At 45.5% G+C, this 15,370-nt stretch overlaps 1 protein-coding gene and 1 long non-coding RNA gene across 2 annotated transcripts in view; both read left to right on the forward strand.

The window, feature by feature from the left end:
• Positions 1-274: 274 nt before the first annotated feature.
• Positions 275-5,910, forward strand: LOC113963802. The gene is made up of 3 exons (XR_003532961.1): positions 275-366; positions 3,462-3,634; positions 5,727-5,910. It is a non-coding gene; the product is annotated as an uncharacterized LOC113963802 (long non-coding RNA).
• An 8,856-nt stretch (positions 5,911-14,766) lies between these two features.
• GTF2F2 (general transcription factor IIF subunit 2) overlaps positions 14,767-15,370 on the forward strand; it is a 90,260-nt gene continuing 89,656 nt past the window's right edge. Inside the window, exon 1 of the mRNA XM_027674333.1 lies at positions 14,767-14,909. Coding sequence (XP_027530134.1) covers positions 14,844-14,909 — 66 coding nt within the window. The 5' untranslated portion in view covers positions 14,767-14,843. The remainder of the gene's footprint in view (positions 14,910-15,370) is intronic.

Raw genomic sequence — 15,370 nt, forward strand, 5'->3', positions numbered from 1 at the left:
CATACAGTCACACAGGTATTTGCAGCTTTCCTGGAATGTTCTGTCAGCTGGCATTACCTATTCCAGGTGTCAGCTCTGAACCACCCACAAGACTCCGCATCACTTTTCTTTTTCAAGTATTTCAGAGCATAAACTTCAGTAGCACTGCGAATACGAAAGCGTTCCTAGCTCTGTGTTGTTAAGAAGCTTTGGTTTGGAATATGGACTTAAATTTGAGGGAGGCAAATTTGGGAGTCTCACCAGCATCAGGAGTATTTTTTTACTTTTTAGCAAATCGACCCCACCTACAAGCCTTGGACCATCTCAGGTCCCAAATGCTGAGAAGAGATGGGCTGGAGCCTGAGGAGCAGCTCCCTGAGACCTCAGGTGATTCTGTATCCCTAGACAAGGGGACTGTCTGAGATCTGCTTCCCTAGCCAGGGGCTGCAGCAATGCTGGGGTGAGTGGATCTGAGAGCAGGGAGACTGTCCACCCCACAAGACCAGGCTTCTCCATTTATGTGGCTGGGCTGGCCTGCAGAAACCAGGTGGCCTTGTCCATTCCTGGGATGAAATGATGAATCACCATCAGCTGAGGCAACCAGTGAAATTTCTGTCCCATCCCCATTTGTCAAATTCTGCTCATCAAGGTCCTGGAAAACTGAGTGTGAAAGGAGCTACTCAGTCATCTACCTGTTGGGGGTAATTTTCACTAACACTGGGAGATGAGCACAGCCTAACAGATTGATACCTCTTGGGACATGGACAAGTGAATTTGGAACCTCTCATCTGGCTTTAGGCACATAGGAAAAGCAGGGATCCCCACCAGCCTCCAAATATCAGTAGCAAATGAGATGAGACATGACGCAGGCAGCTGAGGCATCATCCTATTTTGGCTGATGCACACCCTCAATTAGAAACTGAGCAGTCTTGATCAAAAAGTCATATTAGAACCTCTTCATCAGGAGGAATTCTTGGTTTAGCAGCTAATATGAGACAGCAAGGATCTGCCAAATGATCGGGAGTTTGAAATGCACTAGGCACAACTTTGCAAAGGCAAAAGAAAGCTTCTTTCTCAGCCTGTCAAAAGATACAATCTTCAACTCTTTGTATGAGTCAGCTGGGATGAAGTGCTTCCAACAGACAACACTTCTTACAGTGTAGTTGTTCTACCTCTGATCTCCCAGTCCTGATTCTCAAAGGAAATCCTATAAAACATTTTTCAGGTAAATATGGGAGCTGTATTATCTCATCACTTCCCTGAATACTAACATTTTTTAATAAGTTACCATCCTCCTCTCTGTACCTTTTTCAATAATCAAACTCTCAGTGCTCTACCTCATGCTGCTATTATTCTATAGATTACCTGCATCTCTTTTCCCCTTAGGAGATAACTACCAATATTTTCTTTATATTCCACAGGTGCTGTCAGATGGCTAGCTCAGACACAGGTCTAATTAGAGAATTATTAGAGAATTAGAGAACAATTGTTCCCCATGTGCAGTTAGGTTTGAAATTCACCTCACCTTTCCTGAGGAGTGTACATGCCCCAGACCTCATCTGCTTTCTCCAGCTATATTAATTGGCCTCATAGAAGTTATTGCACCTACCTAAAAATCTTTAAACCTTTGGCTCTAACAATACTGCCACACCAAAAGGCTTCACAGACTGCAAATAGAAGGGACAGCATGCAACTGGGCCTGGTTCATAAAAAATAAACGTGTAACACTATGACATACTTTACAGAGGATCTTAGATTCTGTTTCACAGGACACGGAGGGGTTTGAGCACAAGTTTAAAATTGGTGTTCATCTTTGACTAGCAACATTGATCCATGGCTACAAACCCCTGTGCAGCTCAGCCTCCTCTTCACTCCTTCAGCCCCTGCCTGGAAGAAACACCACTTCTTCATAAGGCTCCTCTCCACAAAGGAAGCAGCATCCAACTTGCCCTTTCACTGATCTTCAGTTTCCTATCTGTAGAGGTAATGGTCTTCCTCAGTCTCGGGAAGATGGGTTCAGGCTTAGCCACTCCAGGCTGCTGTCCCTCCATCCTGCTTATCAATTGCTCCTCATGTTTGCTCCTGACCATGGCCACTCTCTCTCCAGAGAGCCACCTGCACTGCTCTCCCCCAGAGGTTTGTACAGCATCTCACTGTCAACTTACTGCATGAGAAGGACCAATACCTCCCAGGGCAGCTGCATAATAAGTCTATTGCACATTTCCACAGCAGGAGAGGACTTGAATCTCTTCCCCTTGAAGCCAGGCATCCTGATTGGGAGCTTCAGAGATGGCTTACCCTGTGTTTGCAAAGCCCTCATGCTTCTGTGGCAGCAGCTGCCACAGCAGATCCCATGGAGAAGGGATGTTTCTCATGGAAGGCAGCAGGCAGGGCAGAGGCTGAGGGACTCCCCACAGTGTGGGCCAAGCCAGTGTTGTAGCATTGCCCCTATGGGAAGCGCTTGACTGTGTGGGTCTGGGCTGTGCAGAGAAGCAAGGAGCTCTGGGACCAGTCTGCAGTGTCACCACGATACTTATCCCGTTTAAAGAACCATCAGAGGAGTAAACTTTGACTGTGCCCAAGTTTTTAATAAAGCATGGAGACCAGCTGAGGCTTTTCTCATACCTGGAGTATTTTAAGCATCTCCTCCTTCAGGCTGCTCTGTTAGCTCTGAAGGGCTGGGTTTCTCTTGCTCTCTCTTACCGGATCTCTAGCAGGATGTCTTTCCTCAATTGGACCTCTAATTTCCATATATTTAGGGTAGTATAGTATCTTTAGGATTTAGCTGAAACTGGTGGATGGTTTCAAAAGCCAGGGAGGGAACAATTGTCGAGTAGACACACACCTACACAGATAGCATGACCCCAGGGGCCTCCTTCCCATAGAAAAGCAAGCTAAATGCTATGTAGTCCTGACATTCAAGGCTCTATTGCAACGCTGAAACATAGAAGTACAGAAATAATGGTGTGTGAGCAGCCTAAATATTGGCCTCTTTTGTTTGGCTACTTGACTTTGCAATTTTAATGACTCTTTCAAGGAAGCATTTTTATATGCAATGCAGCACTTCCTGCAATGGCACATTAACTTTGATAGACTGTGTTTAGGTGGGGGAAGATCCCTTTTAAATTTCTGGTGATTTTCACCTTATTTGCATTTTTTCCCCACACACACTCTTGCCCACTAAGAGTAGATTCCCAAACTCATGCAAAAATACACAGAGGATCAGCAATGCAAAAGCTGTCCACATCTTTGTCCCATGCCACAGATGATGGGAGGCCGGTGAGTCTGATCCTTGCACAGACAGGCCTATTGAACTTGACAGCACCACTTGTGTGCAGAGAGATAACTCACTTGAGCAGAGGCTGTGGGATCTGCCCCTAGTTGTGGAGACACTTTCTTAGCAAATTTGCTATTCTATAGCAAATATTGGCTGTTCAAACAACACTCATGTTTCTGTTTTCTGTCACTGTTTACAAGCACAGACTAACAACAGTGGAAGAATGGAAATCTGCTACCAGCCAGTGGTCTCCCAGAGCTCTCAAAAGCAGTTGACAGAAGCTACATTGTTGGAGAGGGTCAGAATGGACAGTTGCTTTAAATACCTTAAAAAGAGATGTAATTAGCTACCAGAGATATCACATTTCCTAAGAGGAAGGTGAGTATCTGGCACTTTCTCTAGCAGGTTAGAGCAGTAATTATTAGTGTGGAGACTTAGACACTGACTCTTATCTTTGACAGGTTGTCAAGGATTTTTGAGACTAGGGAAGTACCACATGTTTTCAAAATATCAGCAAATTTTCTAGTGAAGAGCTGCACAGTTATGGGTGCTTAACTGAAGCACCTCTTAATGGCTATCAGATATAACTTGCACTGTCTCTCAGCAGAGGCAATGGATGGTTTAACACCCAGGCCTTTTGTTCTGTACAGACATGTCAGCTAAATGCTCATTGGGCCCAAGGGAAATTGCTACCCATTTTTTTACATTTGCTTCTCTTGGTGTGAAATCTCCTGCTACTCCAACAGCCATTTGAAAGTCCCTCATCAAAACCGTAACGGTTGTTCAATCAACAATGTTTTACAGGAGAGAAAATCACTTGATCCACAAGTACTCAAAATGGAGTTCATGCCAAACTTACAACTTATCAAAGCACGAGGGCATTTCACATGACCTGCCTTGATCTTCAAAAGCTGAGTTTTATTGAGCAGTCATCTTAATGATTTTGTGTTGTCCACCTTTCTAATGTAGCAGTGGGCTCCTTTTTTTAAAGGATTCTGTATTCCTAGAAAGCCCACGATGAGCTGGCAGGCACAAGTGACTTTCTATGTCTGTGTTTTCTACAGCAAAAGCATGGTTGTATGTCACTGAGATCAGAACAAAAAGACAAGGAAAGCAAGTCACAGAAATTTAATCTCGGGTCTGGTACTCGTCTCTCCATACGGTAAGGAAATCCTTAAATATTTCCCTTTTTCAATGTCAACCATCTACATGTTGAAAATTATTGCACAGTTGTTAATGTAGTATTAATATTTAAGATTAATGATGACAGAAAAGCCTGTCTGAGCCAAAGGAAAGACTCAAAGTCAGCCAAATGAGATTTAAGTGGAAGAGAAATCAGACTTCATTATTCCTAGCATGGTCAGAAAGATGTCTTCTCTCTCACCCCAGATGTTCTCCATGTGAACAAAGAAAGTTCAGGTAATGTAACCATCATGCTGTTAGGGAGTCGTTATTGCCTAGCACAACATGCCAGCAAGTGAGGATAAAGTCTATGGCTGACTTCAAGTCATTGCTGCCTCCGCTCCTGATCAAAAGGGTTAGGATCTTCAGTGGTAACCAGGGCCATCAGAGGTGCCGGTGATGCACAGCAGGGACAGCGAAATGACTTAGAGGCTGAGCTGGGTCCGGAGTTCTTCTTTGGTGTTTTTTATGAGATGGCTGAGTCAGATCAGCAATGATAGCAAATCTATAACAGCAAATCAGTAAATTAGAGGCAGAGGTGCTGAAGGCAGGAAACGTGGTGGTTCATACTGAAGTGTTTCTAAAAGGATTACGTTCCTTTTGTTCTCTAAGAAATAACTAGCTAACGTGCCAAGCAGATATGAACCAGATCCATGGGGCAAGGCAAGGCAGGCAGATAGGAAATACTCTTTCTCAAAGAACAGTGTAAAAAAGCAAGACTGTTAATTTGCTGAGGGACTCTGAGCCCCAGACTAAGAACAGGCAGATTAGGCAAATGCTCTGATAATAAGAAACTGAAAGGATAACCTTACATGTGTTTGGTGTAGCACTGGTGCTGCAATACAGAAAAGGGTTTTAAGAAGATGTATGATAAGAATAAGAATATAATGGTAAGGCCCTGAAAAAGCTGTAACAACCAGAAGGGTTATTTGAGTGAGGACAACTATCCCTGCTAAAAAGAAGGACAACTAAGTAACATGGTAAAATGAGGCCAAGAGCTTGAATTCACAGAACAACGAGAGCCACTGTAAGCCAAAGGGTGAAAGGAGGAAAGGTCCTGCGAGCCATAAGGGCAGGGAGAAGTAATGGGATTAGGTTTACAAAGCTAGTGAAAATACTGCAGGCTTGGAAGGGAAATCTCAGTGCAGACAGAAAAGGCCTATTGTTACTTAAGTTTTTTTCTTCTGGTAACTTTAAGAAAGAGTTTAGCATTCAGCTTTGTTACATAAAGCTTCAGTGACTCAACCTCAGTAGTATACGAAGCAAAGAGGTGGCCTGACCATGTTAGGATTCCAGAAATGACACTTGCATGTGAAACAGTGTGTGAGCTTCTGAAGGGAGGTGGATGTATCCTGCAAGCTGCCAATTTGAGGGCTGCCGCTGCCAAATGCTCAGTCTCGAGAAGAAATTGTTCTCAGTGATAAGCCTGAGGTTTTCAACAAGAAGCATACTGAGGAAATGGCCTCTGATAATAAATAATCCCACAAACATCATATTTCTTTCTCCCAGCCCCATGTGTCATTTGCCAGAATATAAAATGAAGCAACATGAGGCCATCAGGGTTGGCTGTGCTCTCTGCCCCTCTCACACTGTTTGACACGTTCTCATTGGATCTTGTTGTTCTCACTGGTCTTATTTTCTGTTTTCCTTAGTCCTTTTCTGCTTATTTTCCTCCCACTGACTGAAATGCCATTTTTTTCTTTTTTTTTTTTTTTTGATGTTTAACTCATAATAATTAATTAGAAGGCAAAATTTCAAACCTTATTTACCCTTATCCATCAACAGAAATCCAGTAAAATGTGATCCAGTTGTAGGTCTGTAACACTTTCTACTCATTCCAGTTTATTAATTTCAATTTACTGGGAAAGCCATTCTTTCTGGCAAAGAGAATGTATTTTACTCTGGTCTGTAGTAGCACTGTTAGCTTATGAAGTGAGGAGACAAACCACTCTTGCATAATCATATTTATTAGATCATTAGCACTGTTTTAGAGAAGTGCCAACCATCAGCACATAGGGAAAAAAGAGAGCTGACAGCAAAGGCCATTAGGTGGAAAGGCTTTGGAAACAACCTGCAGGCAGTACACAGCAGTAATGAAGCAGACATGCCTGATGTCTGCAGTTAATTATATCATTGAGAGCTTGTTGTGAGGCATTGCTGTGGCTGAGCTGCAACCAGGCGCAAGGGTGGGATACCAGGTTGGATGTACACACAATCTCAAAATTATTTACACCTGCCTATGCTTTCAGCTGTAGGCAGCTGCAGGAGGTTGTCATCCAGTCAGTTCTATACATGTTCAGTGTGACCCCTATATAGCAGGTTGGCTTGGCTTCCCAACAGAAATGTCTTGTTTTTCTTTAGTAGCCATGTAGATTTGTTCTTCTGGTCACTAATGTTGTTTTTGCTCAGCTTAGTCACACAGCCTTCTCCAAGTTTCATTGGGAAGCTCCCTCTGCAAAACAATAGTCTGTTAGGATATAACAATAACATACTTTGGCGACTGTGCATTGTCTGTACCTACATAATAATGGGAATATCAGTGACATATAATCAAGTTTGTTTAATTATAGCACAAGAGAAATAAATCCAATGCAAACAATTTTTTCTGGTAGCTGAGCAGAAATTCCTTACTCTTCAACAAGTCGTTTGTGCATTCAGTAAGTCCAGGAGACGAGTGTAGATATCACTGACCTTTCATGCTGAAGTAGTACGTTACCAGAAAAAAGGCTCAGAAAAAAAGCTAAAGGAGTGGAGAACTGGAGAACAGGTAGCACCGAGTTCTATATAACATTTCCACACCTACAGTGAAAAGGCACTTTAGAAAGCAACAAGTTGCTCAGAGCTCATATTACCTTTGTACAATTACTGAGTTGAAAATGTTGATGCTTTAAAATCTTTCTTGAGAGACATTGGTGAAAAATACTAGATAATACTTTTTTATGCAGGGAGAGGCAAAACATAGCTGGAGTTAAAGAGATAATGTCAATTTTATGGTCACTTTTAAATAAATTATTTTAAATGAGGTTCAACAAGTATCTCTGAAATTCTCTGACAAATGTTTTCTTCCTTTAAAAAAAAAAAATGCATCTTTCAATTCTCTCTTCTTTTTTCTTTCTTTCCTTGATATGGTGAAAATCCAAACAAACTAGAGGCCAAGATGCCTACAGTCAAATTCACCGCACACCGTTAACGTGATGGAAGACATAGTATGGGTGAAACTGCAAGCAAACTGCAGTGCCACTACCCTGAAAATTAAATGTTCTCCTATGTATAGCATAGATAAATATGTGTGGCTGTAAACATATAGAAAGAATTAAAAATGATTAATTAATGAATGAAGATTGCCCTCTGTTCAGAACTGGGGGTTTGTGTTCTGTTTTCAGGCAGAATTGCCATGTTTAAGATTTCATACTGCCTAGCATTGTATTGAAATGGGCGCTCTGCCACAATCTTGATGCTTTCGCACCCTCCGCCACAGAACAGCTTGGGATGAACAAGTCTGTTATTAATGTGTTGCTCAGAAGCAGTTTGAAAACACAATGGCTACAACATATATTTTGGCCTTAAAGAGACACTGAGAATCCTTTGCTGCCTCAGGAAATAGATATGCAGATTGGCCCATGTCCTGTTTTGGGAATAAACAACACAGACTTTCTTTTCTTCTATTCCAAAATAAATGATCATGATCCTCCCAGATGTTTTTTGCCTCTCTGCAGATTATTTCCTCTCTTTTTTCCAGCTTACGCAGACCACCTGCAGTGCAGGGATGCAAGTGATACATCACGGGTGAAGATGGCAAAAGTTTGCCTTCTGCTTACCCTGGCAGTTCAAGCATTAACGGTAGTTTTGAGATTTAATTCTTGCACCTTTGCATCTTTGCTGGCTGAAAAATCAGATATTCAGGCTATAGGAGAGATCCTCACTGGCCAGCAGAGCTCTGCTGATGCTGTGTGGAACTTGTAACGGAGTAGGACAAGCAGCCCTGTAACAATCTCACTCCATTAGTTTTCCTCTTCCAAAGTGAGTTCCCTGCTCACCTTAATTTGTTAATGAGAAGGCTGGCTGACAGGAATGAAGGAAGTCAGAGCATTAGCTGATGGTAGAATAGTTTTCCTGGCTCAGTGCTCCCAAATCAAAGTCAGCTTCTGCAGGAGCTTCCCTCTGTGCCTGGCAGCAGATCTCAGCTCTAACTCCAGACCCAAATAATTTGACCCTGTGGTCGCCTAGCACAGCTCCTGCGAACGCAGCTGAACTCAGGAATCCTCCAGATGTGGGCAGCACTCAGCTCCTCCAGCACCTGGACATGTTAGAAAACTAACTGGGGGTGTCACCTCATCCACAGAGAAGAGGAGAGGTGAAACCAGATTTCTGCAACATCACAGTCTTTACCTGTGAAATGCCTTCTCAAAACATGAGAACCAAGAAATGGGGAAAGATCACACACCTACCAGGAATCATTTGCAAATGCTAAGGGCTCCCATCAAATATGAAGTGTGTCTCAAGGAGATGGTGATCCTACAACTTGCTCAGTGCCAGCAGCCAGAAAAGGAGACAGGTGGTCCAGCTGTCCCCCAGGAGACCTGCTCTGAGGAGGAGTGAGAAATCACCAAAGCAAGATCTTCTAGCTGCATGAATCTAAGTGAACACTTTGGTATACCTAAGCACAGCATCTGGGCTGTGAGATGGCCAAGCTGCACCTGGTCACAGGAAGGAAGTTGTGGCCTTTGGCTTTTAGGGTGCCCAGTTTTTTGGGCCAGTCAGGTGGCCAGCACAACCTGGGCAGCCTCATGGCCCATCCCAAACTCTTCCCATCCCTATGTGTCTCCAGCCACTCAAACATTGTGATGGGATGGAGGCTTGCTGGCCGTGCTCCAATGCCTTTCACAGGAAGGGGAGACTGTGGCCCGGTGGTATGGTTTATCTTGCTGGGAGAGCCTATGGCTGGACTCTCGTGGCACATCTGGACTGTGAGTTCCAGAGCAGCAAAGCTGTTGCAGCAATTCAAGGTAGGAAGAGGCTTTCATGTGTTTCATGTGATTTCACAGGACCATAGCTAGGAGCTGTAGTCCCTCTCCTCTTTGCCTGTGCCAGACACACTTCACCTCCTCATCCACCATGTGGAAATAATAAAGACAGGGAGTCTGCAAATGCATTGCTGGCAGAGCAGTGAAAAGGAGCCAAAGTCAGCTGTGACTGTTTTTCTGTCACTCGGGGCAATATCTTCTCTGTTGTCATGCATGTAGGGAAATTTTGTTCCTCTTGTTGAAATTCCATGCACTCTCTCTTGCTTAGAAACTGAAACACAAGTTGAGATCCACCTGCTTGATATAATTCAGTGCTTGTAGTTTAGCGTGATTAGAGTTGATTTGTTTAATCTGGTGTACAAAACTGTTTGTCATCTGCTACTCTATCCAAATTAGAACGCTTGGGGACATCTGCACAGAGCGCAAAACAGATCTCTGTGTTGTATTAGCTTATAATACGTTAATTATTTTGTGCCCTATTTTTTTTCTTTTCTACACCAACTGCTTCACTTCCCCAGGTTTTTGTCTGCACCAGGAAAAATATATTAAAAATGTAGTTTTCATCAAGACCTCTGATGTTTCTAAAACAGCATCATCCCATAGTTTCTTCCTGACAGGCAGAGAATAAGAACTATGTTGAAGTACTGTGTGCAGTTTTGAGCACCACAAGATAAAAAAGGCATTAAGCTATTAGAGCGCATCCAAAGGAGGGGCACAAGGATGGTGAAGAGGTCTGGAGAGGACCATATGAGCAGCGGCTGAGGTCACTTGGTCTTTTCAGATTGGAGAGGAGACTGAGGGGAGACTTCATTGCAGTCTTCAACATCCTCCCAAGGGAAAGCAGAGGGGTAAGTAACAATCTCTTCTCCCTGGTGACCAGTGTCAGGACTTGAGGAAACAGCATGAAGCTGAGTTGGAAGAGGTTTAGGTTGGATATCAGGAAAAAGTTTTTCACCCAGAGGGTGGTTGGGCACAGGAACAGGCTCCCCAGGAAAGTGATCACACTACTAAGCCTATCTGAGTTCAAGAAGTGTTTGGACAATGCTCTCAGGCACATGGTGTGACTCTCGGGGTGTCCCAATCTGGGCCAGGAGTTGGGCTTTATGATCCTGATGGGTCCCTTCCAACTCAGCATATTCTATGATTCTATGACTCTATGAATCATCTTGCAACTTAAACCAGTGAAGCTGGAGCAAAGGAATCCTGTCATCTTCAAGAGCCGTCTTTGCAGAGGTTCCTCTGTTTGGTGCTATTAGGGGGGCTCAGGAAAAGAAAGCCTCCAGGGGTTGCTGGCCAGCTCTCTACCTGTATATCCAGATCTCCTTTCCTCCAGTGGGAACCAGTGAGTCACAAAGCAGTGACCAGTGTGTGCATGAGTGTTGTCCCTGGTGACACCCTTGGGAAGATGAGCTGAAGAGACTTCCCAGGTGTCCTGCTTTAGTGTTACCTAGCTATAAAGCAGGCTTTCTCCACAGAGGATACAGCTGAATGGTTCGAGCACTCTCTCATGGAAAAACCCAGCAGGTTTTTTCCCCACTAAGAGCTCCATTTTATTGCTAAGAAGTGCTTTCAGTGGATATTCTTTGATGGTGTCCATCACTGACATCTTAGATGGGACCACCAGCTTCCAGAAGCACATCTCCCCTCATTCTTGCCAGGTTTTGAGGAAAGTACATGAGTTCCCCTTGGCAAAACTCCTGTCAGCTTCAACGGGACAGCATCAGGCCTTTCGCCTCTTCTACTGTGCTGGTTTTCACCCAGCACCATCAGAATGCAGTGATTAGCCCGGTCCTAAAAATGATGAAGAGAAACTTTGTGCAACGCTGACTATGTTGCAGACTCTTTATCTCACCTCACTGCACAAGGGGAAAAAAAAGAGAGAAAGGTTGTGCAAGTCTGAATTTGGCCACCTCTCTCCTCAGGCATAACATCTGTTTCAATGCCTGCAAGAAGAAAATGGTTGATTAACTCACAGTTCTGCTGCTTAGCAGCTGGCCCCTGGATCCTCCTCCATGGCACTAAATGTGTCCCTGGCAAACAGAAGGTTGAGACATTAAATGATGAATTAATGAAAATGCACTCTTTTCCTGCTTGTTGTCCTTTCAAATTCAGTTTCCATGGAAACAGGTACGGAAAGGCTGCCTGGAGGGAGCCAGGAGAGATGTCTGCCTGGCCTCCTTCCCCTCTGGGTTGCCAGCTGAGCCACCCCAATTGACAGGCTTTTACAGAGGTTTTTACTATTGTCTTTTCTGCCTCGAATATGAATGATGACTCCTCACTGATTCCTTCTCCAAGGAGTCTGAGGTGGTCAGCCGTGTTCCTGTCACCTGCCACTGGGCTGCTTGCAAGTGGAGCTCCTCTTCTTCCATGGCCCATCTGGTGGAGCACAGGCTCATCTGTACCCCCATGACTCCGCTTTGCTGTAAATGTCACTCTTGATAGAAACATCCACTCCACTGTTTTTTCTTTTTGAAAAGTGGTGGCAGGTGTGATCTCAGCACACAGACTGAGCTGGGAGTGGTGGCAGAGGGACAACTTTGTTGTTAATTCAGTGTTTTCCTTGGGGGAATATTTGAGATCCCATCTGGGGTACCGCATCGAGCTCTGGGGTTCCCAGCACAAGACACAGACCTGTTGGAGCTGGTCCAGAGGAAGGATGCTAAAATGGTTAGAGCACCTCCTCTATGAAGACAGGCTGAGAGAGCTGGGGGTCTGGAGAAGCTTTAGGGAGACCTTATCGTGACCTTTCAGTACATAAAAGGGGCCTACAAGAAAGATGGAGAAACTTTTTACCCAGGGCCTGCAGTGAAAGAACAAGGTGCAAAAAGGGTAGGTTTAGATTGGACATAAGAAAGAAATGTTTTTAAATGAGGGTAGTCAGACTTTGGAACTAGTTGTCCAGAGAAGCTGTGAATGCCCCATCCCTAGAAGTGTTCAAGGCCAGGTTGGAGCAACCTGGTCTAGTGGAAGGTTTCCCTGCCCAGGGCAGGGGGTTTTGAACTAGATGATCTTTAAGATCACTTCTAACTCAAACTATTCTATGATTCTATGAGTAGGACCCAAAGCAGACTGCAAAATGATGGTGTTTGTCTGTGTAGATCCATGCTTTTTTTAGGTGAACAAAACCTAAGGGTTTTGCAATATTTGGAAGTGGCACAGTCCTAGGAATCTTGGCTGGTTTTACAGCTGTTGAGATGCATCTGCTTCCATTTTTGTTAGCATTTAAGGAGATGATCTGGTGTGTCTGTGAAAGGTTGTCTTAATGAAATCTGAATTTCTAGTGAAAGCTGACTAATAATATTAAGCTCAACCCACCCACCCAGGTGAGTTCTGCAGACAAATACAGTTCCAATGTAAAAGCAAAAGTAATTTTTAATTGTAATTAATCTTAATCAGAATAGTTCAATGTTAGCTGTTATTTCTTCAGATATACATAAAAGCATTGCCCTCCTTGGTTACCTAGATGCTTGCCTATAAATAGAAAGGCAGACTGTCATATCTGAGATGTAATACTGAGATTGTTTTCTGCAAGCTAGATGAGCAATTTCTTGCATATTGTACCAGCAGAACTCTCTGCTTGCTGCTGGTACAGCCTCAGATGGTGTACAATCCTCATATTGAGCAACCAGACTTCAAGGAGGATGTAAACCTGTACTGGGGGGATTTCAGAGAGCAATGAGCATGACCAGAGGTCTAGAAAACATGACCTATGAGGCAGAGCTGAACGAACTGGGGTTATTTACTATAAGTGGAGGCAAACCAAAGGGAAATATCTCAGTGAAGGGATAAAGTAAAACTGCAGAGAGGAAGGGAATAAAATGCTTTCTATGCCATAGAATCATGGGACCATAGAGTGGTTTTGGTTGGAAGGGACCTTAAAGATCATCTAGTTCCAACCTCTCTGACGTGGGAAGGCATGCCACCCACTAGACCAAGTTGCTCAGGGTGGCATGCAACCACCCTGTTTAACCTGGGTTGCATGGTTAAACCTGTTTAACCTGGCCTTGAACACTGCCAGGGATGGGGCATCCACAGCTTCTCTGGGCAACCTGAGAACCAACAGGTCCATGCCTTTCTTGTGTCCACAATGGATAGAAGAGAAATAACAAGTTTAAATTGCACAGAGGAAAACATCCCCATGCATAGGGACAGAATCATAAAATAAGGACTTAGAGAGGTTTTTCTAAGCCAAATACACCCCACTTCAAAGCAGGATGGGCAGGCACTTGCTCTCTCCTGATACAGAACATTTTCAGTGTCCAAGACACTATCCCACCTTCAAACACCCTGTTCCAACACTTCCCCATGAGTTCCCTTTGTGGAAAGCTAAGCTTAATTCTTTACTTTTTATCCATGGAAAGCAATTCACCAACTGTATTTTCTGCACTTTTGTGACCTTTGGGCACATCATGATGCTCTGACCCCTTTCCCAAGAGCTGGTCCTCTACCAGCCATTTCCCTTTCACACAGAAGAGTACTGTCATGGCGATGCCTCCTCTCTCCAGGCTGCTCCTCCAGTTCCCCTAGATCATTTTGCATGCTGCTGTTGTTCTTCAGTGTGCTTGGATAACTTATCCTGTATAGGGAGAGAATAACTTCCCACTCTAACCTGCACTGGTGCAGCCTCATCTTTAATCTGGGTGGAGTTTTGGGCACCACAAGATAAGAACGGTATAAAGCTCCTTGGGAGTGTCCAAAGGAGGGCTACTGAGGTGGTGGAGGGCCACTGAGGTGGTGGAGGGCCTAGAGAGGAGGCCGTACAAGGAGCAGCTGAGGTCACTTGGTGTGTTCAGCCTGGAGGAGACTGAGGGGAGACCTCATTGCAGTCTACAACTTCCTCATGAGAGGAAGTGGAGGGGCAGGCACTGATTTCTTCTCTGTGGTGTGCTCTAATAGGACCGGATGGAATGGCCTGAAGCTGAGTTAGTGGAGATTCAGGTTGGATACTGGGACAAGGCTTTTCAGCCAGAAGGTGGCTGGGCACTGGAACAGGCTCCCCAGGGAAGTGGTCACAGCACCAAGCCTGACAGAGTTCAATAAGTGTTTGGACAACACTCTCAGGCACATGGTGGGATTCTTGGGGATGTCCTGTGCAGGGCAAGGACTCGATGATCCTTGTGGGTCCCTCCCAACTCAGAATATTCTGTGACTGCGGTAATTCTGCAACTTTCTGCGGCCGCCATCGGAACCCGTCTCTCCTCGCGGCCCCGCCAAGGCGGGGAGTCGAACCCGTGGCCCGGACGGATGCTGTGAGGGCCCGCCCCGCCGCGCAGTGCGAGAGGAGGAGGTTTGTCCGCCGCGGGCCGCCGTGTGCCGGGTGTGCTTTGCTGCCGCCTGTCTCGCTGCTGGATCGGCCCGCGCTGAGCCCGCCCGGCCCCGCCATGAGCGACAGGGCCGAGCTAGACCTTACCGGCGCCAAGCAGAACACGGGCATGTGGCTGGTGAAGGTGAGGAGCCGCTGGCGCGCCCGCGGGCCCGGCCCAGCGCGGCCTGTGGCGGCCGGGCCCCTCCGCTCGTCCCCACCCCGCTGTGCCCGGGGTGGCTGCCGGCGGCTCCCCCAGCCTGAGGCCGGGGCTGCCCGCGTCAGGCTTGCCCGGGGCAGCCGCTCCCCCGGTGCCCCTTCTCGAGGACAGCGCGGACTGAGCCCGGATACCTGCTGAGTGAAGGAAGCACCGCAGGGAAAGTTGGGTACTGGGGGCCGTCATAGAATCGTGGAATGTGAAGGGGTTGGAATGGGCTTCAACGGTTATCTGGCCCAACCCCCCCCACCCCCCCCATGGGCAGGAACATCTGTCTCTAGACCAGGTTGCTGAGGGCCACATCGAGCCTGGCCTTGAACACTTCCGGGGATGGGACAGCCACAAACCTTCCTGGGCAACCTGTGCCAGTGTGTCACCACCGTCACAGT

This window comes from Neopelma chrysocephalum, unplaced genomic scaffold (genome assembly GCF_003984885.1).
Source record: "Neopelma chrysocephalum unplaced genomic scaffold, ASM398488v2 Primary Assembly neopelma1_25, whole genome shotgun sequence".
Taxonomy (NCBI): Eukaryota; Metazoa; Chordata; class Aves; order Passeriformes; family Pipridae; genus Neopelma; species Neopelma chrysocephalum.